At 34.6% G+C, this 14,865-nt stretch overlaps 1 protein-coding gene across 1 annotated transcript; it reads left to right on the top strand.

Annotated features, from left to right (window-relative positions):
* Nucleotides 1–1,537: 1,537 nt before the first annotated feature.
* On the top strand, nucleotides 1,538–10,803 carry LOC132609866 (SPX domain-containing membrane protein At4g22990-like). The gene is made up of 11 exons (XM_060324051.1): nucleotides 1,538–1,791; nucleotides 2,711–2,769; nucleotides 3,224–3,344; nucleotides 4,176–4,487; nucleotides 4,839–4,943; nucleotides 5,312–5,766; nucleotides 6,150–6,451; nucleotides 7,882–8,084; nucleotides 9,021–9,211; nucleotides 9,735–9,868; nucleotides 10,475–10,803. Exons 2-11 carry the CDS (start codon nucleotides 2,717–2,719, stop codon nucleotides 10,711–10,713), a joined length of 2,115 nt encoding a protein of 704 aa, XP_060180034.1. The 5' UTR covers nucleotides 1,538–1,791; nucleotides 2,711–2,716; the 3' UTR covers nucleotides 10,714–10,803.
* Nucleotides 10,804–14,865: the final 4,062 nt, after the last annotated feature.

Genomic DNA, 14,865 nt, shown 5'->3' with positions numbered 1-14,865 from the left:
TAAATAAAGGGTCCCACGTGAAAAAAATAATAGATGATGGGTACAAATGCTAACACAATGATATCATAATTTTCATTCATGTTGCAATCTTCACAGCTTCTTTAATCCGTTCACTTTTACTTCTCAATTAGATTAAAAATAAATTTTTATTTTTACTTATTCATTTTAATATATCAAGAGAAAAAGATATTTTTTTATCCTTATTTTACCCTTACATTAGTTACTCATTCTCAAATTATTTTTCAAATTTATTGAGATTGATACACCAATTAATATGGGCATTACAGTAAAATATATATGTCATTTATTAGCTACTAAGAAGCATGCAAAATCAAAAGTAGACAAGTAAAAGTGAACAGAGGGGGTATTTCCCAAACTTTAAAGATAATTTTACAGTGTACCAATTTACATATTACTATGGTGTTTATCACATTAATTACTGTCCAAATTAGATATGTGCTTAATTTGGCTTAGTTAACATCTCAACAAAGACCAAAGATGTTAGGTGATTTCTTTCATGGACATTAAGTTTGACGGACAAAGTTATATGGTGCTTATATTAGGAGGAAGTAGCAGGTAGCTAGCATTTTTCAGGTGGAATAGTCGTGAGGAAATGATATCCTACACATGTTTATAATTTGAATAGAGAAAAATGACTCTATAAAGATCGTCTGAATATTATTTACAAATCTTCTATATTAGTATCTTTTACTGATATTTTGTGAAACTAGCATATCATTTAAATATTATTTGTAAAGTCGAAATGACGCTAAGCTGACTCAAATACTACGGATATTGACAAAAAAGTTTGTCAAATAGCGTTACAATCCTTTACTCGAAAAATGATACATAATCTGCTATGACAGATAATACTACACTCATATATACGTGGTGCAAATAATTTACATTGTCAATATATTAACTTGAATCCTTATTAAAAATCAGGTTTATGGATTCTGAATTCTATGACAGTGATCTCAAATGTTAGTAATACAATATTAAATTTAATTTATTTATATATTTAATAAAATTCGTAGTATATACACATAATTTTACAAAAATTATCATGCTGCCGAACCCATATCCTAAAGGCTAAGAGATTGTTTCCTCTATTTACTACCCCCTCCGCATAAAAAAGAGTGCCCACTTAGTTTTTTTTTTTTTGGTTCAAAAAGGGTGTCTACTTATTAAATTAAGAAATAATTAACTTTATTCTTCTAAAATGGCTCTTATTAAGTGTTAAGTAATCAAATTTCAATACTTATTTAATTAAGGATAATTTAGTCAAATTACCTATTTTGCTTAGGAGGGATTACTTTATTTATTATTTGTCACTAAATTTATATAAAATAATTAGTACTTAAGTAATATTTATAACGAATCACAAAGTAGAACTTTTTTATTTTTAAATTTTTTACTTATGTTATCATATTGCTAAAATAGAAAATATTATTGGAGAGAACACGTGCAGCAACAGTATTATGCAAACAAGGCCGAATTTCCCTAACTATATATACAATCAAACTCTCTTTCTCGTATCTTCACCACCTCATCTCTCACACTTTTCATGGCCACTATTCACGTACAAATTACACAATTCATATTTGCATAGAAAAATAAATCCAATTTGTTGTTCAGTAAATCCACGAGTTTTTTTTTTTTTTTGTTTGTTCGAAAAATTTATGTGAATCTGCTATTTTCTCTGTTTATAAAAACAGAGCTCAGTGTTTGTTGATGTTCATCTAAGGAGGTTATTTTCTGCAAGTTTCGGACACGTAAAGGGTCATTAAGGTAAATTTTTGTATTTGCAGAGAATACTCTTCACGTGAATACCTGCACAGACCCACACAAAAAAAAAAACATATGTGTGTGTACACGTGGAGAGGCGAACTCAGAATTTTGAGTTTATTGACGGTGAATTCTAGAAAAAAGTTAGCTTACTGGATTCTGGATAAATTATAAATACATATTAATAAGTAAATTTCTTAACATAAAATTTGTACATAATTTTGGCTAAAGCTATAACTAGAACTCTTAAATTTGGCTTTGTCTGTTTCTTTATTGGTGATTTTTTTTTTTTTGAGTCATCTTTTATATGAACGCTGAATTTTTTGTTTTTAATGTTGGAATAAACAGATGCATATGTGTGTGTATGTACATATATAGGATAGATTTTCGGTGTTTATGTACATATATTAACTTTTGAACACTCTGAATAAATGCAAAAGGTTTGCTCAAGTGGTCCAGGGTGTTCAAAATTGTCATTGCGTCCTAGGTTCGATTCTGATTGACAACATTATTTTTTATATTTAACTTTTGTTGTTTTTTTTAACCCCTTGAGTGAAGATCCTAAATCCGCCACTGCATACACAGATGCATTTTTTATATGAAGCTGAATTTTTTTGCCTATAAAGTAGTGATTTTGATGTGAAAATGGACAGTGGATGTTCTCTGTTTTTTTATTGCCTTAATTTTTGTGTATGTGTGTGTGTAATTTTTGAGTCATTTCGAATATGAACTGAAATTTTTAACTTTTAATGTGAAAGTAGACACATATAAAAGCATTCGATTGATTCAAAATTCTATCAACTCAAGAGATACTTTTCTGTTTTCTGTAGTCTCCAGTGACCAAATACTTTAGCTCTACTCATCATTAGAAATGTGGTGTTGCAATTTATTTGATTAGCTTTATTTTTGTGGATGAATACAGATAAAAATGGTGTCTTTTGGGAAAAAGTTGAAGGAAAGACAAATCCAAGAATGGCAAGGGTATGTCAACAATTTGGTGGAATTTAGAGATTGCTTTGAATTTTTGTGTTAAATTATGCAGGCTTTGATCTTATCGATGCTTTTATTCTGCATTTCTAGATGAGCTTCTGGACTTGCTATGTTTAGTTTTAGTAAAAACACAGTTCTAGAAAATGTTATGCTGTGAACTCAATAAATATGGTGTATACCTGTCGACCACAAACCTTATTGCAATCCTAGTAATATAAACCTTCTTGCCGTCCTAATAGATAACGTGTAACAAATTGAAGAGACGGCAGTTGCAATGTGTTCTCCTTTCTTCTTCTAGTAAAAGAGAGCAAGAGTTTTACCTGGATATTTTTAAGTTTTAATACAGTAGTGATTAGTCAGAGAGGAGAAATAAAACATTACGCAAGTACACTTTACCTTGAGTCTGCATTATTATGTTGAATGGTGAGCATCAATTTTGTTGCAGATACTATATCAATTACAAATTGATGAAGAAGAAGCTTAAGCAATATGCTAACCAAAGCCAAGCCGTAGTACTGGATCGGCGATATGTTCTTAAGGATTTCTCCAGAATGCTGGATCATCAGGTAAAGAGACAAGATTGATGCACTTGCATCCCTACATGTGTTTATCAACTCAATCGTATTAGAGTTTTTGTTCTTCCCGTGCCAATTTATCAATGTTTATTCTGAGAGGCATGTGCGTATCAACCAAACTGTCTTAGAGTTTTGTTCTTCCAATGAGATATTTCTTCGTCTTTTCCCGAAGTTGAATCCGTGCCTAGTTCAACTTGAATCAGGACAAGAACTATGTGTATATGCTATACATCCGTTGCGAGTACCTTTGAGTGAATGAAGCAACATCAGTATTTAGTCTCTGAGAAATAATCAGTTGTGGAACTTCATTTTGCAGAAAGATTTTTTGTTTCCTAAATCAAACTTTTAGGGAAAAGGCAGGTTCTTGTTTCAATCAACGGTCGTATTTTTCCATATTTATTTCTTGCTCTGGCTGTTGCATAATCCATTACGGGGCTAGCCTGCACTATACAAAAGAATGGATAAATAAAGTTACAGGACTAGCCTGCACTTAGAAAAGAATGTACATATAAATAGTTACGAGGCTAGCTCATGCTATACAAAAGAATGGAAATACCAACGACGTGATCACACGATCCTAAGGTGGGCTCACCAAAAGTACAGAAGGTGCAGGATCCTAGCTCGCACATGGACCGCCTTGCTCCTGACCAACGGCTGAATAGGTTTGGAGGGATCAATAATAGTCCGTAGAAATTAGTTTGACTATCTCTATTTTCTCGTATTATTTATGCATCCTGTATTGTATCAAAAGGATACTTCTTATAGTGAAGGATGCTCAGCCGCATCATGGAGATCTGATATGTTTCTTCTTAACTTTTGCAGATTGAAACAATAGTTCTCTTCTTGTTGGAACAACAAGGGGCTCTTGCGAGGAGGATATCTGAACTTAATGAACAGAAAGATTCTCTTCAAGAGCAGCCTGATTTAGCCAAAATAAATGAGCTGCGAGAAGCATATCAAGCTGTGGGGCGTGATCTTCTTAAGCTTCTCTATTTCGTCGAAATAAATGCTATTGGATTGCGGAAGATACTTAAAAAATTCGATAAACGTTTTGGCTATAAGTTCACAGATTATTATGTCAAAACCCGGGCTAATCATCCCTATTCCCAACTTCAGCAAGTATTCAAGCACGTGGTAATTTTCTAAACTCAAAGTGCTAATCTACTCTTCTTCCTACTATAATAATGAGACTGGGGCTAAGCCATGGCGGAGAAAGTTTCCCGGTACCTATGCTAGTTGGAGGTAGCAGGTACCTCATGGAATTAGTCGAGGTGTGCACAAGCTGGACCGGACACCACGGTTATCAAAAAAAAAAAAAAAAAAAAAACTACTGATGCTAAGACAACCGCCCCTACCACTTGTATTTTCTTTTGAGATTTGCCTTTTAACTCATAACTGCAATGTCGTTTCTTGACTAAACATGAGATTCAGATTTGCTTGCGCTAGTATTCCCTAATGCAAGCCATCTCCGAATGATGGTTGCAGGGATTAGGGGCAGTTGTTGGAGCAATATCACGTAATCTCGCAGATCTTCAAGACCGTCAGGGAAGCTATTTGTCAATTTATGACCAGCCAGCTCTTCCACTCCAGGTTTTAGTTTACTTCTATTAATCAGCTTTGGATCTTTGTGCAGGTTTTATAAATATTACTCCATCTGTCCATTTTATGTTACACTGTTACTATTTGGAGAGTCAGGAGTTTTTCTGTGACCACTACTTTTTCATATTGTGACTTATAGTATTTTTTATGTAGTTTCTGAATATGTAAAAAAAGTTCAAAAAAACTTGAAGATTCAATGTCCGAATTCATAATGAAAATTAGATTGTTTGACCTTCACACTCTGAATCGTGTCGCATAAAGTAAGACGGACGAAGTATAGTTTTTTCACTGTTAAGCTCCATATATAAATTGTAGACATGCTCTACAATTTTCTTATATGGTACAGAGCCTCTTTGCAGGATCCTGTGGTTGACTCGATGCAAGCAGCTGTCGATAGATTAAGTCATTCGACAAACTTCCTTAACTTTATGGCCCAACATGCACTTATCATGCAAGAGGAGTTACCCACTCCTGTTGAGGAAGAAGTTGATGATCAAAGATACCATTTTATGTCGCTCCTGTTGAACTTGGCGAATACCTTTCTGTACATGGTCAATACGTATATTATTGTACCAACGGCAGATGATTATTCTATGAGCCTCAGTGCGGCTGCAACGGTTTGTGGGATTGTGATTGGAGCCATGGCTGTTGCACAGATTTTCTCGTCCGTGTATTTCAGTGCTTGGTCAAACCGGTCTTATTTCAGACCTCTGGTATTCAGCAGTATAGTTCTTTTTGTCGGGAACGTCATGTATGCACTCGCTTATGATCTCAAATCAATACCAGTTCTGCTTATCGGTCGTCTCCTTTGCGGGCAAGTCTCTCTCCTCCGCTCTCTCCAGCTCTGTGCATCTGTACATGTGGTTTTCTGAATATTTTAAAAATTCCTTTTGTAGTAAATGTCTTCATTTTTGTGTCCTTAATTAACTTGGGTGATATATGGTCAATCTTGTGCAAATCACAGTTTTTTAGTTAACTTTTATGTTTCTGTTAAACCCTTGCGTTTAAGAACAGGTTATTATATTAGAACGGGAAGAGTTCGGGTAAACCAGAATGAATATATAGGATCCATATAGCTGACCCCAATTAGTTTTGGGATAGGGGATTAGTTAAATGATTGATTTATTGCAATTGTACCAAATCATAAAACTACAAGTTGACAAGACGGCGGCTTGCCCTTCTCTTCTTGAATTGCAGTTTTGGTTCCGCCAGAGCAGTGAACCGTCGCTACATCAGCGACTGCGTGCCACTTAAAATCCGGATGCAGGCTTCAGCAGGTTTTGTTAGTGCTAGTGCACTTGGAATGGCATGTGGACCTGCACTTGCTGGTTTACTTCAGACGAATTTTAAGATTTACAAGTTAACCTTCAATCAAAATACTTTGCCTGGTTGGCTTATGGCTTTTGCATGGTTAATTTATTTGGTATGGCTGTGGATCTCTTTTAAAGAACCTGTTCGCGATACTGAAATAAACAACGTTCCTCAAGAGTCTAAGGCTGGTATGTTCTACTTTCTTTTTGGTTATTTTAGCCGTCACTAGTCTATTCCAATGTTGCATATATTATCCTCTACGCTCTTCTTTCCCCTTGTTCTCCGTAATCTTTGCCTGGAACTAAACTCAGTGAAACAAGAAAATAAAGAAGGCAGAATCTTCAATTGAATTAATTCCACCCATAACAAATTCATTTCCGAAAAAGTGGCAAAGAGAACCATTTTTCTTTCCTTCTCGTTTGTCTTTCTATTAAAAAAATCGTGTAATACTCACATGTGTGATGTGCACACCATTGTGACAGTATTTGATATTCCGTTAGGTTCTTCTGAACTTTTTGTTAGCTTAAAATTGTTCTCCCAAATCAATAAACTTGAATTAGTGAACTTGCCAATCTTTAAGCATTAAGTATGCTTAAGTCAACTATGCCTAAATTTTTACGAACCTGTTTTAACTATGAACCCACATCTAGTCGCTCACAGTCACACACTTTTCAACTCAAATTTGAACCTTGTGGACTGGATAGACGCAATGTGGAGCCATAGACCAGCGGTAACGTTGTTTCCGTGTGACCTATGGGTCACGGGTTTGAGCGGTGGAATCAGTTATTGATGCTTGCATCAGGATAGGCTGCCAACATCATACCCCGTTGGGTTGTGGACCTTCACCCAACCCTGCGTGAACGCGGGATGCTTTGTGCACCAGATTGCTCTGTTTGGTCTTGCTAGACGCATTATTTAAGATAAGAGTAGAGTTTGCATTTATTCAATGAACAGAAATGCAATCTGCTACTTGCATTTTGCCTCTTTAAATGTTCAAAATAAAACCGTTGGTTTGTGTAGTAGGATAAAGTTTTCATGCTTGCTGTTTTCATGTAGTGCTTGTATAGGTGAGTATAAATTACGAATAATATTAAATTGCTATTGCTGAAGTAAAGATTAATCTTTTAACCATAAAATAAGAACGCTAACATTCAATGTGGCAATCCGTAATTAGAAACCATAAGTTTGATTTGAGATCTGGGATTTATGCCTTTTTATGTCAATTGCCGACTTCAGTTTTAAGCCCCAAAGTGTCACTGGAAAACTTTTTGGTCTTTGAAGTTCTTAATATATCGAAATGCTTCGAGTATGTTGCTCGGACTCTCCAAAAATGTTATGGCACATGTATCGGATCCTGCAAAAATTTACTACTTTTGAAAGATCTGACACGCACTCGTCGGAATTTTTGAAGCCTCCAAGCAACATAGATGTTCAATAGTGGACACTTAATAAGGTTGTACTCGCTTCATCTTATTTTTATGTGTCATGGTTTGACTAAGAATGTGATATCACAGTTCACTTGAGCTCCATATTGTAACAGTTCCATAGAATATGATTAAATTAATTCCTGGAGTATGTTCAAAAGCTGGGGTAATAAAGGTAAATACTTATTAAACAGGACCTGATAGAAAGTCTGCTCGATCACAAGAACCTGATGCCCTTGAAAAGGGTGTTGTGGAACCATTGCTATTAAAATCACCGGAGAATCCACATGATGAAGATGAACAAGAAGATGATGAGAGTGAAGAAGCTCCCGAGGAGTCTCATCGACCTGCTAATTCCATAGCAGCAGCATACAGATTACTCACTCCTTCTGTGAAGGTACGTTCAACTCTGAGCTCCTTTTTTGTTTTTTGTTTTTTGTTTTGTTTTGTGTGATCCAATAAGTAATATTCCTTTTGTTTGAAAGAGTGAGCTAGTGAAATTACCTGCTTTTAGGGTTTGCTTGGTACGAAGGAAAGTTTTCTTGGAAAATAAGTGGTTTACTAACTTATCCCAAGAGCATTTATGTGTAATCTAGGAAAAGTGGAAAACATTGTGAAATAGAGTGGGATGGTCAAACGGTGGGATTGGGGGTGGAGAGGAGAAAACGAGCTTAGATTGTCACTTTTGGAACTTGTTTTCCCTACTCCCACAAAGGAAGTCGTTTTCCTGATTTTTAAGGAGCTTGTTTTCCCAAAGAAAACGATTTCCAAGATAATTTGACCAACCAAACATAGGAACATTGGAAAATATTTTCCAGAAAATCGATTCTTTGGAGTTCAACTACCAGTATGTGATACGTGTTTCATGATGTTTCGTGGAGTTTGCAATTGTTTGTTGTTAAATGTTAGAAAGATAGATCTTGATGTCAAAGAAGGAAATTGGATTGCGAAGCAGAACTCGAGCTTTGACCATCATGATACTTCTAATAATGTTAGTGTAGTTAGTGATTGGAAAGAAGAGAATGCAGGTCGAACTTTTAATTGAAAGATGACTGTTAGATGTGTCGGTTGAAAGAGGTATGTTTGTTTTAATAGTTTTGGTCTAGTGAACATCTAAGGTATTATAAAACTTGTTTTACACCTCCAGAAATTAATAATAGGCGGCTTCTTCTTTTCTTCTCGATATTATAAAAAGAAGGAAAATAACATAGAAAAGGGAAGAAAAAAGGATGGAACATTAGTCTGCTACTTGACATGAGTCTATATGATTTGATTGTCTAATAGAAAGACATGAAATTTTATGACCACTGACGCGACTCTTTGATGTTTCCAGGTTCAATTGTTAATCTATTTTATGCTGAAATATGCAATGGAGATTTTACTTTCAGAATCTAGTGTCGTTACGACATACTACTTTAGCTGGTCAACAGGCACTGTTTCGATTTTTCTTGCGTGTCTTGGCCTCACAGTTCTTCCTGTAAATCTTGTTGTCGGGAGCTATATAAGTAACATGTTCGAGGACAGGTAATCTCTTTCACACAAGCATATGTTATGGATGCTTTCTTTATGGACAGAGTACGTTACTTTGAAGTATCTAGCTGTATAAAAAATTTCCAATACTATCATTGTGAGGATTGTTCTCGGAATGTAAATGGATATCCTTTACCTGCTTGTAAATGATTACTGTCAATATGTTTCGCTTTTTTGAGGGATTCATAACTAAAAAAAAAAAAAAACTGTTTGGGCCTTCTTGTTCACTACTGATTCCTTAAGTTTCTTACTCCGGATGGTCATGCATGTAGTCAATATTTTTCATGGCTTGGACTGCAACATCAAGGAAATGTTTTGGCAGCTATGTGCACAGAGTTCAAGTCTCAACTTGTAATGACTAGCTATTGATACTGTGTTTAAGTTGAAACGAAATGCACTAATTAGACATAAGTTGGACTATTTTATTCAACACTATGTCAAGACTGAAAATTCACTACGCGTCTCATATTAAATCATTACCATCAGAATTTGAATATCTAGTTTCCTATGTTTGCAGGCAAATTTTGCTGGCATCTGAAATTATGGTTTGTCTTGGTATACTCATGAGCTTTCAAGTTATAATCCCGTATTCTGTGCCACAATATGTCTGCTCGGGGCTCTTATTGTTCGTATCTGCTGAAGTGTTAGAAGGTATGATCCCCTCTTTTCGTTGTCTTTCTTAACAAACATATGTGTATCTTAATTGTCAATGGATCAAAACAAAAATCGTATAATTGAACAAAAGTTGTGCTCAAACCAAGAAAAATTGATGAAGTGGAGATAATGGCATATCTAAACAGCGAATGTGGACACGAACTATGCTCGTCAGGAAGATAGGGTAGATACTGATTTGTAGAAACACGATCTGCTATTATGTTTCCAAATCAAGAAAGGAGAAATTTTTGTTCTTGCAATTGAGTGGCTGTTCGAATTAAGAATGAAATGATAAATATACTGTCTTCTAGTTGATAGTTTCTTTATATAGTTTGCCTATCGACTAGTGCAGTCAACAATTATAGTTCAAGAGAAAAGTTGCATCATGATCTAAAGAAAGTCGTTGATTTTAGAAATTAGGTTAACAGTAGCACGTAGATATAAGTGAATTTATTCCTTACATATGTATAGGTGGCGATCGTAGTTTACATTTCTTTGGCTATAACAAAACTTGGAGATCCGACGATCTTCTCAATGATAATGGTATGTTATTGCTAGTTTTTATACTACGTTCATTCTGAAAGTTATTTTGGCTCGCTTCAGGTGTAAATTTGTCGCTTCTCTCTCGAGTCATGTCATCTAGGCTTTCTCGTGGAACCTACAACGGTGGCCTCTTGTCTACAGAAGCCGGAACCATTGCTCGGGTGATTGCAGATGCAACCATAACTCTCGCCGGGTATCTAGGGGAGAGTATGCTCTTGAATGTTACTCTTCTTCCTTCGCTCTTCATATGCATAGTGTCGATTCTCGCCACTTTTTGGACCTACAATTCTCTCTATTGATTTTATCTCATGTATTTAGAAAAACTCTCAGCACTCAACAATCATTTCTACTCGATTATTTTATCGATTGATTTATTTCTTGTCCTTTAATACTAATCATCTATATTTATTGCTATAAATTGGAAGTGGCACCACCGGATCATGAGCATAGATGATATTAAATTGATCCTTGTATCGGTTCATGGTCTAATTTTTAAGGCAACTAAAGAAATGAGCTACGAGAGTCTATGAATGGAAAATGTTTTACCTTGTGAAAATACTATCTTAATCATTTTCTAGTAGATATGTGCAAATTTGGGTTTAATCGATAAACCGAACCGAAAAAAGTGTTATTGGTTTATTTATATCAGGTTATTGATTTAACTGTTGTAAACAGTTTTGTAATTTATGCAATTGGCCTATCGGTTCAGTTAATGGTCTTTGATTTTCACAACAGTTTAATTGATAATCCAATAAAATCTGTTAAATTAATCAATAATCGTAAAAAGTTTTTGATTCTTTTTGTGAAGATCGTTTTTCCTTCTCAATTCATCAGCTCATAACACCTTTACTTTCTTGATCGATGCATTTAGTAAACATTTCCGAGATACATTTCCAAGAAAAAATATGGTAAGAAATTGAAAAAGAAAAAATCACTATAAGCCAACTGATTAATCGAAAATCGATAATCAATTTCTTATTGGTTTGATTATCGGTTTAATAGGTTTAACATGTTTATAGACCAATAATTGATAAATCGAATCGATAACATTCAAAATCAAGCCGAACTAACTAATAAACAACCCTATTTCCTAGTGTTTGGTTTGGTGTAACCAAAACTAAAGTTCCATACGATAATCATACAATGTGAAAGAGTATAATGTAGCGTGTGCTATTTTTTGAGTATTAAAATTTATAAATAATATCAATATTTGGTTGAATCAAATTATATGGAACAACAATGACTATGTATAAGTTAATTAACATTATTATTGACCAACAATAACAAATGATTCTTCACAACAATCATGATATTGTAACTTAAAAATAGATTAATCACTTTTTATAACCATTAAAATTGAACTGCTAATTGTGTAAAGAAATGGATCATGGGCCTAACTCAATCTCAAAAGCTAGCTTATGAGGGGAGGATTGCCCAAGTACATATAAGGATACCACTCATCTCATTAACCACCGATGAGGGACTTTTTTTTATTCTTTCACACCCCACCTCACGCCCAGGACTGGACATCTGGTGCGTGGGCAATTTAATTTGGGGGCCCATATCGGATGAGATGGGTCCTGCTCTGATATCATATAAAGAAATGGATCATGGTGAAATGGATCATGGGCCTAACTCAATCCCAAAAGCTAACTTATGAGGGGAGGATTGTCCAAGTCCATATAAGGAGACCACCCATCTCATTAACCACCGATGAAGGGCTTTTTTCATTCTTCAACAAATTGTGCACGACTTTTTAATTATATTATCAATGTATATAACTTAAATCGTTTTCAGATAGTACTACTATGTGGTTAAATGAGCAAACTAGGAGCAATTGTATTGGACAAAATGAAATGCCTCGATCCCATTATCCAATTAGTCTTGACCTTCACTTAAAAATGTCTTCGTATTTTCACGTTTTTACGTAGTCAATAGTCCTATATAGTTTTAGCGGTTTATAAAAAGAAGAGGAACATCTTTACCAGAGCAATCCAATAAATAGGACATTTAACTCTTATTAAAGTCTCATATATTGTTTTAGTGGTTTATATAAAAAGGAATATCTTTACCAGAGCAATAACAATAACATCATACCCTGTGGACATTAGTCTAATTTAAGTCTTACTGATTAGTTTATATTAATCTATGTACTCATTTCTTAATTTTAATTTCTTATCTTCTTCTTCTCCTTTTCGCCGGACCTACTTGTGGGATTATATTAGGTATGTTGTTGTTGTTTCTTCTTCTTTTTTTTGTATAGATAAATAAGACCATGGACATGGAAATCATTGCATCTATTACATATTAAGGATACTAAGTTTCAATTTAATGTAATTCTTTTAGAAGATTCATTTACGATATATAGAATATATAGTTTAACTCGAATACACTGAACGCGTTTGTATTCACAATGTCACGTAAATTGTATTCTCAGGTGGGTAGGATATCATATATTTGTTCATTATTCGAAAATTTATCAATTATGGATAATAATTTTGGAAAATCCAAACCTATAAGGGTAACCGTTTTTTGATCTCCTAACAATAGTATAGTAAATAAATAAAGATTATAAAAACATACTGAGTGTTGAGATGGCCGAGTTGGTCTATGGTGTCAAATTAAGGCTCTGGTCCGAAAAGGCTGCAAAATTGCTTACATCCTTGTTCATTTCTTTTATTTGTCTCACCTTCTCAATTTTCTTAACAATCATTTTACCTCCTTCCTTTCTTTATGGTTTATCGATTGATTGTATTTTGTAGGGCATTCGGTTCTTCGGTTCGGCTTTTTCAAAGTTTGATTCGATTTTTCGGTTTTCGATTCTTAGTATATACCGAACATCGAACCGAACAGAGGTGGATCCAGGATTTGAAGCTTGTGGGTTCTCAGCTAGCAGTGTCTGTTGTTACTGGGTTCTCAGCTCAACAGTAAAAGAGAACAAAGGTGAAAAGAAAAAGAGAAATTCTCATGGAAAGAGAAAAGCAAATAGCTGATGCAACTAAGTGTAAGAAATCTGAAGAAGAAACCCAACAGCTGCTCTCTGCCTCTGTAAATTCTCAGTCCTACGTGAAATTAGGGCAAAACTTTAGGGTGGATCAACCCGGATTTATATCCATAAAATAAATATATAATGACTTATATATTATTATTAAATTATAATAAAAGAAAAGAGAAAAAAGACACAACTGTTGGGGGAGTCCTCGACCAATTGCATCCTTCAGATTATATAAAGAGAAAAGAGAAGTCCTAACGATTAGGAACTTCTAATTCTAAAATCTCATGTTGCTTTCTGACATAGAAGAGAAAAGTCTTTTGTTTTCTCCCTCTGAAAACTCTCTTCTTTGTGCTGAGGAATTTCTGTTGAAGATTCATGCGTTGTTTATGAAACAATCTTCTTTTATGTAACTCAGGTATGTCATAGACTGTGATTTCAATATAGTTCGTGTTCCATTAACATGTGATTGCATTGAAGACTAATGAAACAAATATTGGAGAATATTGAGGGAACTATGTGTTATTTGATTATTCCTTCAAAATGCCTTGATTCCAATATTTTGTTCTTGACCTTCCCTTGGAAATTTCTTCAAGTTTACATGGAAGTACTGAAGTCCAGTATTTAAAATTCTATAATGTTGAATTCTTGGTTTAAGAAGTATTTTAAGGAAATTCTTTGAACTCTCAAAACTTTAGTTTTCAAGTACTAAGACCATGTCTAACAACAGTTTCAATCTCGAAAAATTTATAAACTCTTGGAATATTCACCAAGAGATCAAGTCTTTAGCAATTGCAAACTGATCAAGAGACATTCTTCTCTAAAATTAATTCGAAGCGTTACTGGAAACTTCTTCACAATTAAATATTTCAAGAATATCCACATCATCCGTTGCTCGAGAAATACACCACTTTGACCTTCGTTTAAAGAACAAAGAAGGAGAAATTAAGAGAAAATTGATCCTTGTGATCGATTCAAAGTGTTGTCCGATTATCTTGGAGACCAAGTGTATTGGGTAAAATGTAAAAGATCCAGCAGTACCAATGTGATTGAGACACATGGCATGAAGGATGAGACATCATATGAGTCAACATCACTGCCACCGGGGGAAGATCTATGATACCGGAAGAAGCTGCAGGTCCGGTGTAACGCGCAGCTTCTCAGAACCTGAGTGGCCTAACAGTCATCCGTTATTACACAATTGGGGTTACAGATTCACTATTATTGCGATTTTATGACCTTCTTTATTGCACATTATTATCATGCCTTTAAGGCTTATTATGAGTAGGGGCGTAATCAATGGAATATGTTCCCCTAGCTCTTAGGATAAATAGAGATGATGATTCTCATTGTAAGGATACGATATTCAAGCTAATACACACAGTTCTTACTCTCACATTTCTGTACAATTTATATTCTTGCTATTGCTTTACTAAGATCCAGAGTCACGGCTCATCAA

The sequence above is a fragment of the Lycium barbarum genome, chromosome 9, assembly GCF_019175385.1.
Source record: "Lycium barbarum isolate Lr01 chromosome 9, ASM1917538v2, whole genome shotgun sequence".
In the NCBI taxonomy this organism is placed as follows: Eukaryota; Viridiplantae; Streptophyta; class Magnoliopsida; order Solanales; family Solanaceae; genus Lycium; species Lycium barbarum.
The sequence above is the reverse complement of the archived record's forward strand: the minus strand, read 5'-3'. Positions and strand labels throughout refer to the sequence as shown.

Excerpts from the sequence above, each read along its gene's own strand:
- LOC132609866 (XM_060324051.1), top strand. The coding sequence starts at position 2,717 with ATGGTGTCTTTTGGGAAAAAGTTGAAGGAAAGACAAATCCAAGAATGG. Across the intron at positions 4,488-4,838 it reads AGCAAGTATTCAAGCACGTG|GGATTAGGGGCAGTTGTTGG; the intron begins GTAATTTTCTAA and ends TGATGGTTGCAG. Across the intron at positions 9,212-9,734 it reads AGTAACATGTTCGAGGACAG|GCAAATTTTGCTGGCATCTG; the intron begins GTAATCTCTTTC and ends CTATGTTTGCAG.